The following is a 21,419-nucleotide window of genomic DNA, read 5'->3' as shown; positions in this document are numbered from 1 at the left end:
TGACAAACCTTTCATGAGCAGCTATTAGTTCAGTGTAGTAGCATTAACAGAGATACACAACAGGACACTCCGTGATCTGCACACTCATACCTACAGGTTTCAGAGTAGCAGCCATGTTAGTCTGTATTCGCAAAAAGAAAAGGGGTACTTGTGGCACCTTAGAGACTAACAAATTTATTTGAGTATAAGCTTTCGGTGAGCTACAGCTCACTTCATCGGATGCATTCCACTCCGAGCTAGTGAATTTTGCATTTAGGAATGCTGCAGAATTACATGTGTGGAATCACTCGGCTTTGTTTTTTCCACCTGTGTGATGGGTTTGTTGTATTATTTCCATAAAGAAAAAAAGTTAAGGCACTTAAACTGCCATTGAAGTTAGAACAGAGCCACTTTCCAGCCCCACTCAATACTGTTCTGTCCACCAGAAATCCCAACTAGTCTGATTGAGTTGCACAGACTTTTAAAAGCCACCCTCCATTTTAAGACCTACAGATTGTGTGAGTAAATAACTACAGGTACCAAACTGATTGTCCCTTGGACATTATCCACTGAGTTTATTGAGTGTTATTTAATTAGTGGTATGAAAAACAGAAGTTCACTGAATGCAGGGTTGAACACTTAATCCAGTGATGAAGTCGTGTGGCTGATTGAACTTTCCTTTCCCAGCTTTGTCCTAGCAACACTTGGACATCACACCTGGTTAGTCTGCAAATCCTCCTTTCCTTTCCCATCTCCGTCTTCCAGTGGAGTCTGATTGTGAAAGGTCAATTAGGAGTTTGTAGGCTAAGGCACCAGTAAGACTTCCCAGTGTTGGAGCTACAATGTGGGACCCACCACCAGTAATCTCCAGCCCTAAAAGAAAAGACAGGACAGGTTTCCAGTGAATCAGATCCTTTGCTTTGCTGCCATATTCTCCCCTAGATAAGCTAAGTTTGTCTTTGCTACAGAGTTGAATTCTAATCTAGCAAAGTTATTTTCCCCCACAGAATACATTCATATGGAGGGAGGAGAGCTATGATATTATTTTGCACATTTATAGAGTTTTCTGTCTCAGGATCTCAAAGATTTCAAGGGCTCGTTCCAAAAATCAATGGAAAGATTCTCCTGGATTTCAGTAGATTTTGGATCAGACCCTAGATGAATTAAGGCTCAGAACAGCCTTTAAGGTATGCAGGTAATATCAACATTTTACAGATGGATAAGAACGAGAGAAGGTCTATGCCTTTCCCAAGGTCACACAGGAAGCCTATTTCAGCATAAGGAGTAGAACCCAGATCTGAGTCCTTTGCTTCACCGCACAACCATCTTTGTGCTGTAATGGGAATTGCAATCTGCATGCTGGCATACATTGAAACAATGTGTGAATGTCACTAATCTCACTGTGAATGGCATTTGCTTGTATCCACATCCACTACAAGTAGATCCTGGTGCTGTTGAAATGTGTTTTGATTATTTGATGGCTCGTCCTTAGCTACCATTTTAAAATCTGTTAGACAAAGCGGTCAGAATTGGACCTAGATTCTGTGCCAGCTGGTCAGAATGCTGGGTGAATGTTGTGGCATATGAAAGAGCAGCTGTCACGGTTCCCTCCCCACTCTGAACTCTAGGGTACAGATGTGGGGAACCTGCATGAAAGACCACCTAAGCTTATTTCTACCAGCTTAGGTTAAAATTTCCCCAAGGCACAAATTCTTTGCCCTTGGAGGGTACGCTGCCACCACAAAGTGATTTAACAAAGAATCAGAGAAAGGACCACTTGGAGTTCCTATTCCCCCAAAATATCCCCCAAAGCCCTTACACCCCCTTTCCTGGGGCAGGCTTGAGAATAATATCCTAACCAATTGGTTACAAAGTGATCACAGACCCAAACCCCTGGGTCTTAGGACAATAGAGAAATCAGTCAGGTTCTTAAAATAAGGATTTTATGTAAAACAAAGGTAAAAATCACCTCTGTAAAATCAGGATGGAAAATAACTTTACAGGTTAACAAAAGATTCAAAAAACACATCAGAACTTCCTCTAGGCTTAGTTTCGAAGTTACAAAAAACAGGAAAAATTCACAAGCAGAACAAAAGATAATCTAAGATGCCTTGCGTGGCTTTTACTTACAATTTTTTTTAATATGAGAGACTTTTAGGATGGCTTATAGGAGAAGGAGTTTTCTGACCTGATGCTTCTCTGCTTCCCAAGTGAACACACAAAACAAAGCCTTCCCCCCACCACTTCAGATTTGAAAGTATATTCTTTCCCCATTGTCCTTTTGGTCAGGTGCCCAACCAGGTTATTTGAGCTTCTTAACCCCTTACAGGTAAGGAGGAATTCTACCACTACCCTTAGCTGTATGTTATGACAGCAGCATTCTCACTGGAGTAGGGAAACCAACCTGCGTACTGGGATTCTAACTGGTCAGAGATTAGTTTCTCCCTTAAAGTGCTTTTTAAATAAGCGTTAATAGAGTTTATATTGTATTAACACATTTTTCAGGTCACACATTTATGATCTGTACAGTGTAAAAGGAAAGAAGGTAACCTACCTAAAGACTTCAATTCCCCAGCCTGCTATTGCAGTAAAGATCCTTGGAGGCAGGTCCCTGGAGGGGTTTATTGCATATCCAGTGTTTATTCCCATTGTCATGCCGATCACTAACACCAGGAGCCCAGTGATCACAGGCTGAGTGCCCTGTAGGGCTCCATTATTCTTCTTGTCATAGATGGCAAGAATGCACAACATGAGCACCACTGTGGCAAGGAACTGTGGGATCGGGAGAAAGCACAGGTCAGTAGAGAAGTGCATCTCAAGGCCAAAAGGAATCACTGGAACATGTGAAAGGGAGCAGAGCCCAGAGTGAGGAATCAGGACCTGCAGCAGAGCTAATCTCCAGGCAACCTCGTCAGGACAACTGACCTGCAGCAGCTGCTTGATTAGTCATGCCACCTGATTAGCGGCAGGGCCAGCAGGCTGGCTCTTAAGCCAGCAACCACAGCAGTTCACTGGCTTCTCAACATGCATACTGGAGCGTGCTCCTGCATTACCCTGGTTCCCGCTGCTCCTGCCTTGAACCCATCCTTGCCTGATCCCATATTGACTCCAGTTCCTGCCCTCCAGTTTGACCCTTGGTTCTGACTACTGACTCAGGCTTAATCCTGGCTCTGGTATCCAGTTCCTACCATCTCATTTGACCCTTGGCTTTGGCTCTGGAATACTCATGCCCACTCTGACTACTAGGCATGATGCCCACTCCAGTTTCTAGGCTAGACCACTCTTATCCTGGCTGACTGACAATTTGAAAAGATACATTATCCATGGACTAGATGGGTTGTGAAGCATTTCATCTACATTTTGAATCTGGCCAAGGCTGGGAGTAACCAGAAGTTGTTAGTATCTGGTCACAGCCAGCTGCTGTGAAATAAACAGAGGGTCTTGGCCCCATTCCAAATGAGTGTGTCCACAGCACAATAGCCACTAACATACGTGTGTCTGTATAAACTATTTTTCATGTCCCTCCATCTCTAAACCAAAGTGCCTTAGTTATTCTGAGTCCACTTTTACCAGACTGAGAGGGAGCCATAAAAACCTGTAACAATGAGCCCAAATAGCTTTTCTAGATGTAAAAGTGTCATGACTTTCACATCCGTTATCTCAGCCTCTTCCCAGGGCAAGACTCCGGGGATCTGCACCCAGTTGGGAAGCTGTGAATTTCCCCTTTCTGATGGAACAAAGTTCCTATTTCTAGCCCTACAGCATCCCAGCCATCCTGGGCTAGGATTCAGTTGGAGATTACTGCATTTGACCCTCCCAACTTGGTGAGAATTTGCCCAAGGTTCTGCCTTTTGCAGCCATTCCACACACACATCAATGGGAGCTGAAGACTTGTCGTTACTGGGAGCTCTCACTGTCATTCATCTTCTTCTGCAGCAGTGACATACTCTGCATTGCCTAGAAGACAGAACAAATCCGGGGACACCTGGAGATTTTACAGCTGTCACTATGCTACAGACCATGGCCACTCAGAACTTCAGCAGGACAGAACCCAGATCCTCCTGCTCCACAGGCATGGTGGGGAGAAGGGAGGCAATTGTAACTAGAAGGTATGGGATGAAACCAAGGAATAGCTTAGAGACATTTAATATTAGACCAGGTGACACATTAGCGATAATTAGGGAGCTGGAGGGAATTGGTCCTGCGTTGTCTGGAGAATGCATTAGAGGGCCCTACACTCCTCTGTCCCTCCTAAATCAGGTTATCCCCCATGTGGAAGAAGGAGCAGATTTGGCCCCAAAATGACATATCTTACAAAGATCAGTGGAGCTTCTGGCTCCTTGTGATCCCCTGTTGGCTCCCAGGTTCTCTCTGCTCCCACCGTCGGGGCAGCTCCTGCTGGAACCGTGCAGACATGAACTCTGGGCCCAGAACCCTACACACAGGAGGGTTCCACAGCACCACAGGCCAGATTATCAGTAACTAATCCACACGCTCTGCAAGGTGGATGGCGTGACAATGCCACTCCACCCTCTCCCACCCCTCAATCAGGCAGGAGCTCGTACCCTGCAGTGCCCTTGGGAGTGGCAGAGGGAGGAAACTGCACTGTGAAGTGGCTTTCCTGCTGCTGTCCCGCACAGGTCAGGCTTCCCTGGATCCCTACACAGAGAACCAGGGAAGGTTTTTTAAGGTGGACTGCAGTCATGGTGATTGCTTGAGAGCTGAACTGTGCTCCATGGCCAGAGTATTTGGGATCTGAGGAAGGCTTGTGATTCTCACCTCTTGGACTAATGCAAGCAAAACGCATCTTGGGGAGATGCACTCACCCTCACAGTCACCAGCATTGCAGCCAAACTCACAGAGCCTCTCTGACCAGTTCCTGGCAGGGCAGGGGGCTCTGCCTTGAATGAGAATGTTGGCAAGTAGTTCTGACCATAGCATGGTGGAGATGCTGCGCCCACACAAAGAAGTGGGGTCACAGAGCAGGGAAACAGCAACCCATGTTATGGCCCTGATGAACCCCAAAGAGGCTCCTTCACCCAGATATACAAGACATGAATTTTTGGCTTATGTTTGGAAATAAATAAACAAATAGAGAGTCTTCAACAAGAAGCCTGGAGTGGAATCCACAGCAGAAGAACTGCTAACAGAAGATGAATCACAAACAATAGAAGAACATCGTTTACATGAATTCCACATGCCAGCAAGGTGAGTAACGCCCCTGTAGAGCAGGACGGCTACAGCGCTGCCAAATTACTGCACAGCTCAGTGGAGACAGCATGACGGTAATTTCATCACAGCAGAGACAACATTGAAGGGAAGGAATGATGTTCTGCATGTCATTCCATGAACAGAGGCTTAAAGGTCTTTAGGATCTGATCCTGAGAAGTGCTCCCGTAACTCACATGGACTCAAGCAGGGCCTAAACCTTCAGGTAATCCTAGACACAATCACCATTCCATAACATACAACCAAGCATCAGCCTGACTGCTAGCACGAGCTAAAACAAATCACCAATATTCCCACAGCCGGAGGCCACTGCTTTAGGAGCCACGTGCTGAATGAAGAGTGGGAAAGGGGGAAAGTTAGTCATAAATGTGCAGCACATGGAGAGCTGATCCTCCAGACTTCACCCCTTCCGGGTCCACTCTGGGAGCCTCACGCCAGACACCTAATTCTCCCTATGCTTTTCCTCCATGGGGCTGAAGTCACAAGATCAGCCTTTTCCCAACAACTCTCGCCACCGGCTTATTCAGAACTAGCTCAGAGACCCCTCCATGATGCACAGGTAGCAGAGAAGCCCCATATGCCTCTGCCCTTCCCTCACTGCCGCAGGGTACGAGTGGGTGCTGATGCTCTCCTAACCCCCGGTACATTTCAGCAGTGATTCTGTGGACCATGGAAATAATTTTTGAAAGAAAAGAAACAAAAAACTGTAAAGAGCTTGAAATAGTCCCAGTAGCGATCAAGTGCCTTACAGAGCAGTCACCTGTTGGAACAGACAAATGCGCTCCAAACGGAGCTCTGCTTCAGTACTGATCGTTCACTCCCCAATAGTAGGCTCCCACCTCCCTCCTCGGCGCTCTGTTTACGTGCACCCACCTGCCAGTTAAGCCACAATACTACAGCTAGTCACCTTTAAATTCAGTCCCTTGTGCCGCAGCCAAACATACACTGTATGTACACTGTACACTCAGCAGGGCAGCTGACGTGTCTTTTACAGTGCTGAGCATTCTACTGCTGCTTAGCAATCACAGTCCTCTGCATTAAACCTGCAACAGCACCTAGTCACCAAGCCAGGCAGCTGTGACCTCAGCTGTGCTCCAAACACATCCGTGACATGGCAGAGAAATCCTGGGCACTGACCTCATTTACAAATCCCCCCAGCAGAGTCATATACGGAGCAGGGTAGGTGGCAAAGATCCCAGCTGTGCCATTAGGTCCCGTCACAATGTAGTGTCCGTCGGAGTATTCACACAGCGCATCTAGGAGAAAGGGGAGACATGGGGTTAACCCTGCTGCTGACGCTGGCCCACACGGGGCCCTCAGACTGTGGTGATGAGGGCAAACTGAGGAGGGAGAGCAGGATGATCACACCCTGACTAAATACAAACACACTGATTGCAGTCAGGACAGGCACAAGACAGAGGGGAGGAGGGGAAAGAGACGTGGCCAAGCAGCCACTCCTATTCCAGGGAAGCGAGTTCATGGATATTTTGTTTCCCTGAGACTTTGCCCAGGAGAACTTCTTCCTGGTCACAGGCTCCCAGCCCCCACTGTGTGCCTCTCTGACATGTAGAGGCTTGGATGTGGGCTCTGCAGGTGGTGGTGAGGAAAGCACTTGGGCCTTTGCGAAGAACAGAGGCTGTTTCTCTGCTCCCCTACAGAATTTTCAGACATGCCGGAGCTGGCTCACAGCAGCTCCCCTTCCTGGGAATTGCTCGCAGTAAAATAAATGCAAGTCCCCTCTTGTCCAGATTTTCAATGGGGCTGAGCCCCACCCCACCACACCCCAGTGGAGGTCAACGGCAGCTACAGCTGCTCAGTAGTTTTTAAAAGCGGGCCATGTCCGCCCGCCTCCTTTGCTAAGTCTGCACCCCTCCCTTTGGGATCCAGACCCCATCACAGTAACCTCAGCCCCTGGGACTCCTAGTAGGCCTGCCTGCAACGTACTACTCTTGGGGTGGCACTTGCAAACCTCTGAAAGCATCGGCTGGCTCATAATGCAGCTGCCTGACCACTAGGCAGCTTTAGGCAATGGGACTACATGACACCTGCTTTCCAGCAAATGCATTGCCTTCCTGGGCACACTTCAAGCTATTGACTACGATCTAGAAGGCTATATGGGTATGGCTGCACTGCAGTGTAAGCCCAGGGTTCGAACTCAGGCTCAAGCCTAACCTTCCTTCTGTCTACACACAAATTATGCTAACCCAGAGTCCCACGACCCCCCAGGGTTCGAGCATGAGTCAAGTTGGGACCCAGAGTTCATGCCCTATTGCTTTGCACTATAGATAAAGCCCCATCTGGGAATCCACCAAAAGTATCCCCCATGCTGACTGTCTTTGTCTTCTGCACCGTCAAGTTTGGTGGACAGTCAAGTTTTCCCATGCTGCACCATGAACAAGAGGCTAGAGCAGCCACAGCTGGGGAGGGCACGAGGAAGTCTGGGATATGGGTGGTTGGACTCAGGCTTGCATTTTCCAGTGTAAATGCTGGAACCCAGGATTAGGTCCTGGGGTTCAACACTTCCTAACTTGGGGTTACAAATTCAGCCTCAAGCCCTAGGTTAACAAACCCAGGGCCTGCTAACTTCAGTTCTACCAACCCTGGGCTTACATTGCAGTGTAGACATATCCTATATGGCTAGCCAAGAGATGGCCCTCTCCCCCAAGACACAACAATAGATGAGGTAGTGGAGGACTCAAATTAATGGTCCCAAGACTTAGTGGTCTGGAAGCTGCTGCCAGGCATTCTCAGCTGAGAACAGTAGAATCTGCTCCTTAAGGTGGTCTGAATAAGCTGAACTCTATTGGCCTTTTGGTTACAGTGCAAAGCCCATCTCTCTTGTCAGGGGCTTGCTGGAGGTGGGTGGGAGGGGACAGAATTAAGCTGTCTATTTGGTTATGATCAGAGATCGCAAGGCAGATAAGAGCGCTCTCCTTATATAAATCTAATATAGACAGGAATATACTCAAGGACAAACATAACAGTGTGGTTATCACCAGGGATCAAATTCAGACTCAGCTTTGCAGGGGCTGCAGTGTGAGCCACAGGTTCACATCCCTCACTGGGAGCTGCGGAAGACTCATCTCCTTTGTGGATCAGGAGCAGCAAGTGAACCAATCCATTCCCAGCAATTACCAGAACGTTGGAAAAGCAACCGTACCATAGTACATGCAGAACACTAGGGATGCTGCCAAGAAGGACCCCAGGAACTGGCCGATTATGTAAGCTGGCAGCTTTCTCCAGGGAAGATTTCCTAAGATGCAGTGTGTGACGCTTATTGAGGCGTTCATATGGGCTCCTGTTTAAAAACATACATATACATGTATAAATACACACACACACACATATATATATTACATCAGCTTTATAAATAACGTGTCTATGGCAGCACAACTCCATAGCCCCATAGTTGATGGTCAACACTGAGACTAGAACCCTGGACCTCTGCTCCAAGACACCAAGTGCCAAGAATTCAAAGGCTTATATCCACCAGTCCCTCCAGGAAATAGCAGGGGTGCCTCTAGCAGGTCTGATTCTCCGGTGCCTTGCCCCTTGTGTTGTCATTTACACCTGCGGGGAGCAAGTCAAAATGCTACCATTCCGGATTCTGGCTATGGTGAGGAAGAAAGCACCAGCGTCCCAGCTCCTGTGCTGCCCGTGAGTTAGTTCATTGCTCCATCCCACGCACCAGGGAGCTTGAGAAGTTCTCCCATGCTTTGCTAAGTTGCCATTCGTTTCCGGCACAGTGAGTGCAGCAGGGAACAGACCTATGGGCTCAGTGGGCCCTGATTCATGCCCTGCACATTATAAAACAAATCACTTACACCCACTTGCTATCATTCTCCACAGATGTAAATGACAACACCAGGTGCAGGGCAATGGTGTCTCAGGCCCCATCACAGCCGCATGCTGAGTTCTGAGAAGTAACACACTGGCTGAGCATTTCTGCTCTGCAGTCCACGTGCTGTTCCACTTCCACCTGCAGCCACAAGTTAAGTGATGACAAGCACCGAGGGCATGACCCTAAGCAGGGCCGCGCAGACTAACCTCCCCTAAAGTCACTGAGAGCTGCAGGTTCTCCGCAACTCTAAAATCGGGCCTTATGTCTCGTTTCAAAGTAAAAGGTTGAGGTACAGGAAGGGGATGACAAGCCCTGGGATTTCCCAGTGAGAGCCACAGTGGAAGGCCTGAGGCGCAAAGCCAAAAAGGCAAGAACATGCTACATCTGAGCAATAACCTGCCAGAAAGGTCTTCAGCTTAGCTCTGGGATATGGCCTGCTCTGGGAAGCACGTTCTCACTGTTATTAATCATTATTTAGATTACAGTTATACCCAAAGGAACTGAGCACGACAGACACAGTCCCTGTCCCAAGGAGCTCACAGTCTCAAAATGGATTTACTTTAGCCTCTTACAGCCCCCCAACCTGAAGCAAATATTCACCAACAACCACACACCACACAACAGAACCACTAACCCAGGAACCTATCCTTGCAACAAAGCCCGTTGCCAACTGTGTCCACATATCTATTCAAGGGACACCATCACAGGGCCTAGTAACATCAGCCACACTATCAGAGGCTCGTTCACCTGCACATCTACCAATGTGATATATGCCATCATGTGCCAGCAATGCCCCTCTGCCATGCACATTGGTCAAACTGGACAGTCTCTACGTAAAAGAATAAATGGACACAAATCAGACGTCAAGAATTATAATATTCAAAAACCAGTTGGAGAACACTTCAATCTCTCTGGTCACTCGATTACAGACCTAATAGTTGCAATTCTTCAACAGAAAACTTCAGAAACAGACTCCAATGAGAGACTGCTGAATTGGAATTAATTTGCAAACTGGATACAATTAACTTAGGCTTGAATAGAGACTGGGAGTGGATGGGTCCTTACACAAAGTAAAACTATTTCCCCATGTTTATTCCCCTCACCCACCCCCCACAGTTCCTCAGACGTTCTTGTCAACTGCTGGAAATGGCCCACCTTGATTATCACTACAAAAGTTTCCCCCCCTCCCCCCGCTCTCCTGCTGGTAATAGCTCACCTTACCTGATCACTCTCCTTACAGTGTGTATGGTAACACCCATTGTTTCATGTTCTCCGTGTATATAAATCTCCCCACTGTATTTCCCACTGAATGCATCCGATGTAGTGAGCTGTAGCCCACGAAAGCTTATGCTCAAATAAATTGGTTAGTCTCTAAGGTGCCACGAGTCCTCCTTTTCTTTTTCTAATGAGGCAAGAGCAGTCTTTCTGCTCTTGACAGGAAGGACAGTCTTGCAGTTCAAGTACTGGACTGGAACTTGACAGTTCTGGGCTCAGTTCTTCTCTCTGCCTCTGCATTCCCTGTAGTAAATTGTTAGCAGTGAGGATAATTACCCACTGGAACAATGTACCAGGGTCGTGGTGGATTCTCCATCCCTGACCATTTTACAAACAGGACTGGATGTTTTTTCTAAAAGATCTGCTCTAGTTCAGATAGTTCCTTCTCTGTCTCATCTATTTAGATTGTAAATCCCACAGGGCAGGGGCTATGTCTGGTCTGTGTTTGCACAGCATTGGACACAATGGAACACTGATCTCGGCTGGAGCCTCTATGTACTGTGTAACACAAGTTATTATCATCATGATCCCGTTCTCCAGCCTTTCTGACCAGCCCCTCTTTTCTGTATGAAAGGATCCATGATGCACATTTCCTTTATCAAACCCTTGCATTCAGTGAAACGAACATGCACACCCTCTGAGGAGGAAAAGCAATATGTGAAACTCAGACTAAAGGAAGAGCTGACTTAGGGCCCTAGGACTGAACTGAAAAGACAAGGGTCACTTTGATCTTTGCTCTGATCTAAGCCTTCCTGGGGATGGGAAGATGGAAGGTTTTCTCTCATGATCCAAACAGATTCAGAAAGCAGTAACTATTTCTTCCTCCTCCACCATTCCCACCATCTCCAGACATCTGTTATTTGGGATCCACTCTCTTCATCTCTGTATCTACAGACTGCTCTTAGAAATCTCCTGTCTGTTTATTATGGAGATGGAGCCAAACCAAAACCTCAGCTCCAAAGAGCCAAGTGGATTTTAGAGGTGAACATTCCAGCCAGCCACTGACCCATAATGGGCTGAACTGATACCTCATCTCTGAAGTCCCACACCTTTGCAGCTCAGGCCCAACTCACATTTAATCGTGGAATAGAAAAAAAACAATTACTCACCTTTTTGTAATTGTTGTTCTTCAAGATGTGTTGTTCACGTCCACTCCATTGTAGGTGTGCACGTGCCTACGTGAACGGCCGTCGGAGACTTAGCGGTACCCGTAGGGCACGCGCCCTCTCGGTTCCTTCTTGCCAACAATTCCAACAGAGGGGCAGGAGGGCGGGTCATGGAATGGACATGAGCAACACATCTCGAAGAACAACAGTTACAAAGCGGGCTCTGTCTTAGCCCCGGAGACTGTTGGCGCTCGCCTCACTTCTGCGAGGCCTTGGTGGGGGGCTTGCCCTTACGGGGAGCCATAGCCGGTTCCTTTGCCACACGCGGGGTCGGCTGCGGCCCTGTACCGCTCCACAGAGTCAGTGGCAGGTCCTTACAGGGGAGGAACCTCCCCACAGCCAAGCTCTTTAGCGGGTCCAGAGGGGGTGTGCGGCCCGAGCAGGGTCCTTTGCCGAAAGCCCCTTGGTCGGGCTTGGCCAGTGCCACCACCTTAGTCTTTTTCTTCAGCACCGGCGACAGGGATCGGTGCCGGGAGGACCCTGGTGCCGGAGGTGTGCTACCACCGAAGTTGAAGCACTGGGTGCCGTATCGGGCCACTCTGGCTCCAAAGCTGGGTGCAGGGCAGCCTGCGTCAGGAGTGCCCTGAGGTATATGTCGCGCTTTCTTTGTGTCCACGGCCAAAAGTTCTGGCAAAAGCTCTGGCTCCTTTATATGGGTTTCCCCAAGGCACTGTAGACAACTCTCGTGCGGATCACTAACAGGCGTAGGCCTGAAGAAAAGGAGGACTTGTGGCACCTTAGAGACTAACCAATTTATTTGAGCATAAGCTTTCGTGAGCTACAGCTCACTTCATCGGATGCATACTGTGGAAACTGCAGAAGACATAGGCCTGTTACATGATGAGCAGGGCTCAAAACCCAGAGAGTGGGGCATGCCCTGCCAAGGACAAAGTTCCTGCTGGGACACTATCTAATTAAACACCTAACAGGTACTTAACCACTAACTAACAACGATTAAAACTATTTACAGATAAAGCAGAAGGCTAAACTAGATGAGCAGGGCCGGCTCTAGGTTTTTGCCACCCCAAGCTCCGAGAGCAAAGGGTGGCTGGAACGCCGCCCCCGGAATTGTGCCGCTCCAAGCATGTGCTTGCTTTGCTGGTGCCTAGAGCCGGTCCTGCAGATGATAAACCACTGACCACTTGCGAAGCAAGGGAGAGAGGCGCTCCGACTGACCACCAAGGGCGGTAAGAAGGAACTGAGAGGATGCAGGGCTGGCAGCGCCTGATATACTGTGCCATTAGCGCGGCACTCCAGAGGGCACCAAAGCTGGCCCTATGGGTACCGCGAAGGCAAAAGTCTCCGCAAGGGTGTATGCACACCTGCAATGGAATCGACATGAGCAAGCACTCAAGGAAGTCCCCTTCACCCAGCCCATTTTCACTAGAGGAGATCTGCTAAACTCCACATTAACAGTAAGACCAAGAGCAGATTTCAAATGCAGGAGAGATTTTCTTTTCATTTCCAGCACACCCGCCCTACCCCCAGCCCTGGAAATCTCTCTTTCCCCTCAAATCTAAAAAACAAACAAACAAAAACCCTCATCTGGTAATATTAAGACCACGGATTTGCTTTGATTTCCTGCCAGCATGGGTCCCAGTCTCTTTCGTCAAGGCAGATGAATGCAGAGATTAGAGAGGAAAGGAGGGATTGACCAAACATAAGAAAGATATGATACTATTCCCCTGAACCACCATCCCCAATATGCACCCGTGTGTGTGTGTGTCAGACCCATAAGCCATAAGCTGTTGTACTTTCACTGGCAACACTTTGTATATAATAGGTGACCAGAGGAGAAGAGGAAGAGCACTGACTTTGCAGTGGGTAATATCAGTGCCACGTAAGGCTCACTAGACACTCTATGGTTAACTTTGTCTCAGCTGTTCCTTAATCTGTCTCCTTGTTGCCATCCCTTTGTTGCTCCAGGGACTACCTGCCAGGGATGGTGTCACTTCTGCACTTCCAGAAGCATTTTAAACTGGGCAACATGGAAATGTTCTCTGGTTTCCAATCACCGTGGGGTGAAATGGCCTCTCGCTGTGGGAGGAAAACTCTGTGGTTGGCTGAGTTTTCCCCAAACGCTGCTGTTGAGAGTGGGGTTTGCCAGACACCCTCCAGCACCATCATGGAATGAACATGTGGGATCATCTCTAGATCAAGGAATCCCAGAGCTCTGGGCAGAGGCAGGAGAACCACAGGGCCAGCTGCGCAGAATCAGGGAGCTGTGCACTGGTGGAGATTCCAGCGCTGAGGCTCCTTGCTACACACTGCTCCTAGAGGAATGGAGCTTCCTCCACTCAACATTTGCACTTTCCAGGCTCTCAGCACCCAGGTGTGTTACAAGGCTCTCCCCTCAGCCATTCACTCACTGTGCTTTGGCCTGCCTGCAAAGCACCAGTTCCTTTTCCCAGGAGGTACTGAGCATCTCCCATTGAGTGCCTCAGAGCTGAGGGTGCTCAGTGCTTCGAAGGATCAGGCCCAGAAGAGTAAAGGAGGCAACCTAACCATTCAGCTGTACCTCTGGCTCGCTTATACACAGACTCCAGTGAGCTTCATGCATGCCACTCACTAGGCTATATCCAGTGTCCCTAGGGGAATCTGCCACTACTCACTGGGCTGGATAGTTGGCCACTACAGGATGCACGGCCCCATAATCCTCGTACTAGTACATTTCATTGCTGTCCTACAGTCTTACTCACCAGAGATGCCGCCGGCTGCATGAATCCCCATAGTGACGCCAATTCCGAATGCCAAGTTGATGCTCAGATACTTCCCAAATTCTCCTTTTCCTAATGTCACCTGAGCAACCCCACCTATACCAAAGAACTGATGCAGAGGAAAAGAGTCATGCGCAGTGATTTCCCTGCACCCCCCCCGAATTTCCTCAACACCCTCCCCCCCCCCAGTTTTGTGAACTAGTTACATACATTTAGTGACTATCTGGAAATTTGAATTGAAATTGAAACATTAATACATACTTTAAAAGCATATAACGTGTATGATAAAATACGTATATCTGAAAAAGTATAACAGATTTGAAAGAGTATGAATATAGACTAGCTTCCTTATACAGCTGTTGTTTTTTATGACCATGTCAGTGCATTCATTTTGGTGATGTTGGCCAACCTAATAAGTTCAAATGATGATTTGTAAGCAAAGTCTAAATGAGCTCTCCCTGACAGCTAGTGATGAGCTGGGGGCTGTAGGGAAAGGCTTTAGGACCAGATTGTATTTACATTCACACCTAATCTGCCTAGGTATCCAGCAAACAGAGCTGTTGTTGCTCAAGTGATAGATTTTGGCTTGGGTTGGGTTACAAATCACTTGAATGTGCGGGCAGGGGAGGGGCGGGGAGGGAAGGGAAGGGAGGAGCAGGAGGGTAATGCAATGTTGTTATTCTTATATCTGAGTAAAGGGCAGTAGAACTGTACTTAGCCTGTGCTGATTGAGGGCATCAAAAGAGAGGGTAGGGACAGGTGTTATGCTTGATGGTCTACCTGAGTCCCAGGTACGATTTGACTTGCCCCTCTCCACTGTTTTAAGACAGAGCTGATTAGGCTCCATAGATAGTCTTTTGTTTTTTTGTAGCTTTGTTTTTTTGTAGCTTTTGACACGGTCTCCCACAGCATTCTTGTCAGCAAGTTAAAGAAGTATGGGCTGGATGAATGCACTATAAGGTGGGTAGAAAGCTGGCTAGATTGTCGGGCTCAACGGGTAGTGATCAATGGCTCCATGTCTAGTTGGCAGCCGGTGTCAAGTGGAATGCCCCAGGGTCAGTCCTGGGACCGGTTTTGTTCAATATCTTCATAAATGATCTGGAGGATGGCGTGGACTGCACTCTCAGCAAATTTGCGGATGATACTAAACTAGGAGGAGTGGTAGTACGCTGGAGGGCAGGGATAGGATACAGAGGGACCTAGACAAATTGGAGGATTGGGCCGAAAGAAAACTGATGAGGTTCAATAAGGATAAGTGCAGGGTCCTGCACTTAGGACGGAAGAACCCAATTAACCGCTACAGACTGGAGACCGAATGGCTAGGCAGCAGTTCTGCAGAAAAGGACCTAGGGGTGACAGTGGACGAGAAGCTGGATATGAGTCAGCAGTGTGCCCTTGTTGCCAAGAAGGCCAATGGCATTTTGGGATGTATAAGTAGGGGCATAGCGAGCAGATCGAGGGACGTGATCGTTCCCCTCTATTCGACATTGGTGAGGCCTCATCTGGAGTACTGTGTCCAGTTTTGGGCCCCACACTACAAAAAGGATGTGGATAAATTGGAGAGAGTCCAGAGAAGGGCAACAAAAATGATTAGGGGTCTGGAACACATGACTTATGAGGAGAGGCTGAGGGAACTGGGATTGTTTAGTCTGCAGAAGAGAAGAATGAGGGGGGATTTGATAGCTGCTTTCAACTACCTGAGAGGTGGTTCCAGAGAGGATGGTTCTAGACTATTCTCAGTGGTAGAAGAGGACAGGACAAGGAGTAATGGTCTCAAGTTGCAGTGGGGGAGGTTTAGGTTGGATATTAGGAAAAACTTTTTCACTAGGAGGGTGGTGAAATACTGGAATGCGTTACCTAGGGAGGTGGTAGAATCTCCTTCCTTAGAAGTTTTTAAGGTCTTGACAAAGCCCTAGCTGGGATGATTTAATTGGGGATTGGTCCTGCTTTGAGCAGGGGGTTGGACTAGATGACCTCCTGAGGTCCCTTCCAACCCTGATATTCTATGATTCTATGTTCTGTTAAGTGACCACTGCAGCTGAAATCACTGATAATCAGATCTAAGTGCTTAGTCCTGCTGTGGGGACAGTGTTTCTGCGGAAGACAGCCCAGACTTCACTAGCAGCGAGGTTCCCGACTGAGAGCTCAGCTGAAATCACTGAGAGCTGGTGGAACCTCAAGAGACCAACTCGCAGAGGTCACAGTGGCAGGTGGCAGCAGAAGGTGACGGCGCAGGGCCATTGGCAACAGAGCGATGGAGTGAACAGTGGCACAACGAACAACAGTGGCCAGAGCGAACAGTGAGCAGCTAAAGAAATGAGCAAGGTGCCTTCTTGCCCCCCACCTGGGAGGTGAACTCACGTGAAAGCACCTCTGAACTCTTGAGTTTCCACTGACCGAGGACAACATCGGTGAGTGGCGTGCGGTGGAGGGAAAAGTGAGGGGCACGTTAAATAAACATTTGTTTGTTGGACTATATTTTAGTGACTTTGCTCCAGAATGCTAGATTTGTGACTGGGAATGGAAACGTATATACATATGTTTCCTAGTAGGCCAATATTTTTTAAAGTGCATTATTTGCCAAGGTTGTTATCTCACATCGTTGCTATCTTGAGAGGTCATTATGTTGGGGAGTTTCTGTACTAAACATTTTTATTATTATAATTAATTTTTATATAAAAATGGTCACAGACCAATGGTCCATCTAGCCCAGTATCCTGTCTTCCAACAGTGGCCAATGCCAGGTGCCCCAGAGGGAATGAACAGAACAGGTCATCATCAAGTGATCCATCCCCGGTCGCCCATTCCCAGCTTCTGGCAAACAGGCTAAGGGACGCTCAGAACGTGGTGTTGCATCCCTCCCCATCCTGCCTAATAGCCACTGATGGACCTATTCTCCAGGAATTTATCTAGTTCTTTTTTTAATCCTGTTATTGTTTTGGTCTTCACAGCATCCCCTGGCAAAGAGCGCCACAGGTTGACTTTATGTTGTATGAAGAAGTAATTCCTTTTGTTTTTTTAAAACCTGCTGCCTATTAATTTCATTGGGTGACTGCTAGTTCTTGTGATATGTGAAGGATTAAATAACACTTCCTTATTCACTTTCTTCACACCAGTCAAGATTTTATAGACCTCTATCATATCCCCCCTTAGTCATCTCTTTTCTAAGATGAAAATTCCCAGTCATTTTAATCTCTCCTCCTGTTTCATACCTGTAATCATTTTAGTTGCCCATCTCTGTACCTTTTCCAATTTCAATATATCTTTTTTGGGATGGGGTGACCAGATCTGCACACAGTATTCAAGGTGTGCATGTACCATGGATTTATATAGAGGCAATATGATATTTTCTGTCTTATTATCTCTCCTTTTCTTAATGATTCCTAACATTCTGTTTGCTTTGTTGACTGCCGCTGCACATTGACTGGATATTTTCAGAGAACCATCCACAATGACTCCAACATCTCTGTCTTGAGTGGTAACAGCTAATTTAGACCCCATCATTTTGTATGTATAGTTGAGATTATGTTTTCCAACTTGCATTACTTTACATTTATCAACATTGAATTTCATCTGCCATTTTGTTGCCCAGTCACCCAGTTTTGTGAGATCCCTTTGTAACTCTTCGCAGTCTACTTTGGACTTAACTAGCTTGAATAGTTTTCTATCATTTGCAAATTTTGCCACCTCACTGTTTACCCATTTTTCCAGATCATTTATGAATATGTTGAATAGTAATTGTCCCAGTACTGACCCCTCAGGGATACCACTATTTATCTCTTTCCATTCTGAAAACTGATTATTTATTCCTACCCTTTGTTTCCCATCTTTTAACCAGTTAATGATCCATGAGAGGACTTCCCTGTTACCCCATGATGGCTTACTTTTCAAAAGTCAATTTAAATTAAACACATTTCTTCTAATTTATATTTTTTTTAGAAATCTAGACCTGTTATGTGTTTTGGTGTATTTTGCATTATCCTTATGTTAAATTTGCATTATCCTAACAAAACAATTTATTCATATCTCTTTTATATGTTACTGTGTGTGTGTGAAGTAACACCAAAACCAGGCATGATCAACAACAAGGGTGGAGATTTTGCGTGATCTGGAGATCAACATTTGCTAGGATGAAGCAACCAGAGGCTAATTCCTAATTTGCTTTAATTACAATAATTACAATCATCAGATAATGTGTTCTATCTTCAGTGGGTTTTTACAAATATTAACTAACCCCCAACATGCCTGGGAGGTGGGTAAATATTATTGTGCCCATTTTACAGAGAAGATTTTAAGAAGTAGTAATAATCAGAGTTGGGATTAGAAGGCAAGAGGTCTGCTCCCCAACCCAGTGGTCAGATCCTGCCATTGGCTCACTGTCCTCTTGGACAAGACACTTCACTGCTCTGCCAGTTTCTCCATCTGTCTAGTGGGGATAATAATATTGACCTCCATTATGTGTGCAGAGAGAGAATCCGCACAGGTGCCACCTTGACATACCCAGCTTTTTGCTAATGATTAGCTGCTGTTTGCTGTCATTTACAATATGTTGTTTGTTCTTTTGTAAAAGAGAATTAGAATGGTCATTTCATCCCCAGGCTGCTCCATTCCTCATTCTCCTGATCTCTGCCTCTGCTACCTTCTGTCTTGTCTCTTTCCCCTTGGAGCATTTTGATAGACTCTCAAGGCTCATACAAAACTGCCAGACATGATAACCACAGCTTAAAGTTAACCATTAATAACCTGCCAGCGCTACAGGCTCTGAAGGGGATACAGAATGAGAACAGCACATTGCTGAACCTGCAGCTCACTAGAGAAATGTACACATCAGCCATGTGCGCACACACACACTTTCACTCTTCCTTACCATCAGGAGGAATGTCCCCAAGGCCTCAGCCAGCGCCTCCCTGACGGTTCTGTTTTTGATTGTGAGCCCTTTCTTAATTTTCTCCAGCATTTTGCTCTCTGACTTCGGCTTGCAGCAGCTGGAGTCCCTGTTGCGAGACCAGGTCTCATTGCACAGAACTAAGTTACCCTTTGAAACTTACCACCTTCCCTTCATTCCCTCACAGCTCAGATCATTTGGTTAAAGAGAAACAAACCAATGAAGGAACAACTAGCCTGAAAGTCCTCTTTTTTTTTTTTTTTTTTTAAACCTTTCATCTTTGCACTGTGAAATACCAGGGCAATTATGACGTTACACAGATTTGCATTTCTGCTATGAGTCAAAACAAACTCTGCACGTCTCAATGTAGAGTTTGTCCCCATGGAGATGGAACACCTTGGTTATGTTCCTAGAACCTCACTAATTCTTCGTAATCTTTTACACAAGGCACAAGCCAACAAACACCTTAGATTATCCCTGTTTTGTATTACAATGATCTGGCTCATGTGTAGGAGCTAGTGCCCTCTAATGGACAGAATTAGAACTGCTCAGCAGTGTCTCATAGGCTCTGTAGTCAAACCACCTCAGGGAGATTTTTCGTTGGCTTCAGTGCTTTTAGTGCAGGAGGATCAGAGATCTGCCCCTGCTGACACTTTGAAGTTCTAAGTGACTCTGGTGCGTAGCAAAGTGACATTTGTGAAAAACGAGGTGGCCAGAGATTTGCTACTGTCTAATATTTCAGTTCGGAGGATGGTGCTACAGGAGAATATTTTAGTAACTCAGAAGTTGGGGGCTCTTCCCTTTGAGTCAATAAGAAACTACCATAAACCCCCTTTTGACTTCATCTCCTCTACATGTTGGGCCCTTATTATTGTGGATTTTTGGATTTAGTATTTTCTGATTTCACTTGTTTCCATTTTTTAAAAAATTAATTCCGGCTTTATGCGTTTTTTAATCAACATTGTTTGATACATTGACAACAGTTAGTAGCCTTCCTATAAATGCATAAAAATGTTCAGAATTGGATTGCAATGGGAAAAACTGACTTTACAAAGAAAACCTATAATTTAAACAACATTCCTTCAGATATACAGTATAAGGTAAAAGTAGCCCATTTGAAATGACTTTTTAAAGAGGCACACAGTATTATGTCCAACCTGACATTGCTGAACAGTAATACTAGAAGTCCATAAAAGGGGGAGACAGTGCGTGTGTTGGTGGAGTGTGTCGGCGGAGTGTGTCGGCACACTGTCTCCTTAAGCAGAGCACTGAACAGTTGTTCACACAGCAGCCAGTACTAACCACTCCTGAGCCAGAGGCTGCTGCACAGAGAGAGGTGCCCCCCTGTCCCTCACTCCAGCTCCGCAGAGACTGGGGACACCTCAGGGGGGAGGAGGACACCCCGACACTAGGCCTAGGACACTAGGACACCCCGACACTAGGACACCCCGACACAGCAGATCAGGAGGCTCCCAGCAGGAGCAGCTGACTCTCTTAAGTGTGGCTGCAGGTAGCTCAGCTGTGCAGCCCGTCCTGCCTGCCACTGCAGTCCTAGTGCTGTCGGCTCCACAGAGAGCAGGAATCCTCCTTAATGTTCTGATTCCCTGAGTCCCTCTGCATTCTTGTTAATGCAGATTATATAGGGCCCTATATGTCCCATCCACACTTGTGCAGTCAGATTTCTCTGTACACTTTCACCTGTCCACAGGCCAGGGAGGTCCTGTAAAAACTAACTCATGTAAAAACATTGTCTTACCTCTGCTCACATGAGAGTGAGGGAGATTATTCTCTTGGGGTAACACCTACTAGCTAATAGATAATTGACTGTGAGTGACTTTCTGGTTTAAATCAATAGTTTAGGGGCTGCAGGGCCCCAGGGCTGAAGAGTGGGCCCCAAACCCTGGTGTCCCGCAGGGCTAAATCCATGAGGCCCCCCCCAACACACACAAATCCGGTGGCTGAAGCCAGGAGTCTTGAAACTCCACCCCTCCCCACCCCCATTCCCACTGGGCCCTAGAGGTTTTTATAGTATGTTGGGAGGGCTTCAGAAAGAAAAAGTTGAGCACCCTTTGTTTAAATAAGCATGGGATTTACAAGGTATAATACAAACACATGGTTATTCAAGGACACACACAAGCCTCATAGAATCCCAGCAGCAAGAGATGGAAATCACCCATTATCCGGTCCCCATCTCTTGCCAGTGCAGGACTGTCCCCTACAAAACCCCTTACCATTTACTATTAATTAAAAGATCCAAGTGATGAGGCTTCCACCATCGGTCAGGAGATGATTCCTTAGCTTAATAAATCTCACTGTGGAGAATTTTC

General features: G+C 46.9%; 1 protein-coding gene across 1 annotated transcript; it reads right to left on the bottom strand.

Annotated features, from left to right (window-relative positions):
* Positions 1-690: 690 nt before the first annotated feature.
* Positions 691-19,164, bottom strand: LOC144264790 (aquaporin-7-like). The gene is given in 8 exon segments (XM_077816621.1): positions 691-762; positions 764-823; positions 825-852; positions 2,534-2,751; positions 6,346-6,464; positions 8,369-8,506; positions 14,190-14,316; positions 19,075-19,164. Coding segments are annotated over 8 exon segments (852 nt in total).
* Positions 19,165-21,419: the final 2,255 nt, after the last annotated feature.

Source organism: Eretmochelys imbricata, chromosome 5 (genome assembly GCF_965152235.1).
Source record: "Eretmochelys imbricata isolate rEreImb1 chromosome 5, rEreImb1.hap1, whole genome shotgun sequence".
Lineage (NCBI taxonomy): Eukaryota > Metazoa > Chordata > Testudines > Cheloniidae > Eretmochelys > Eretmochelys imbricata.
Note: the sequence above shows the minus strand (reverse complement) of the source record. Positions and strands in the feature narration are given on the sequence as shown.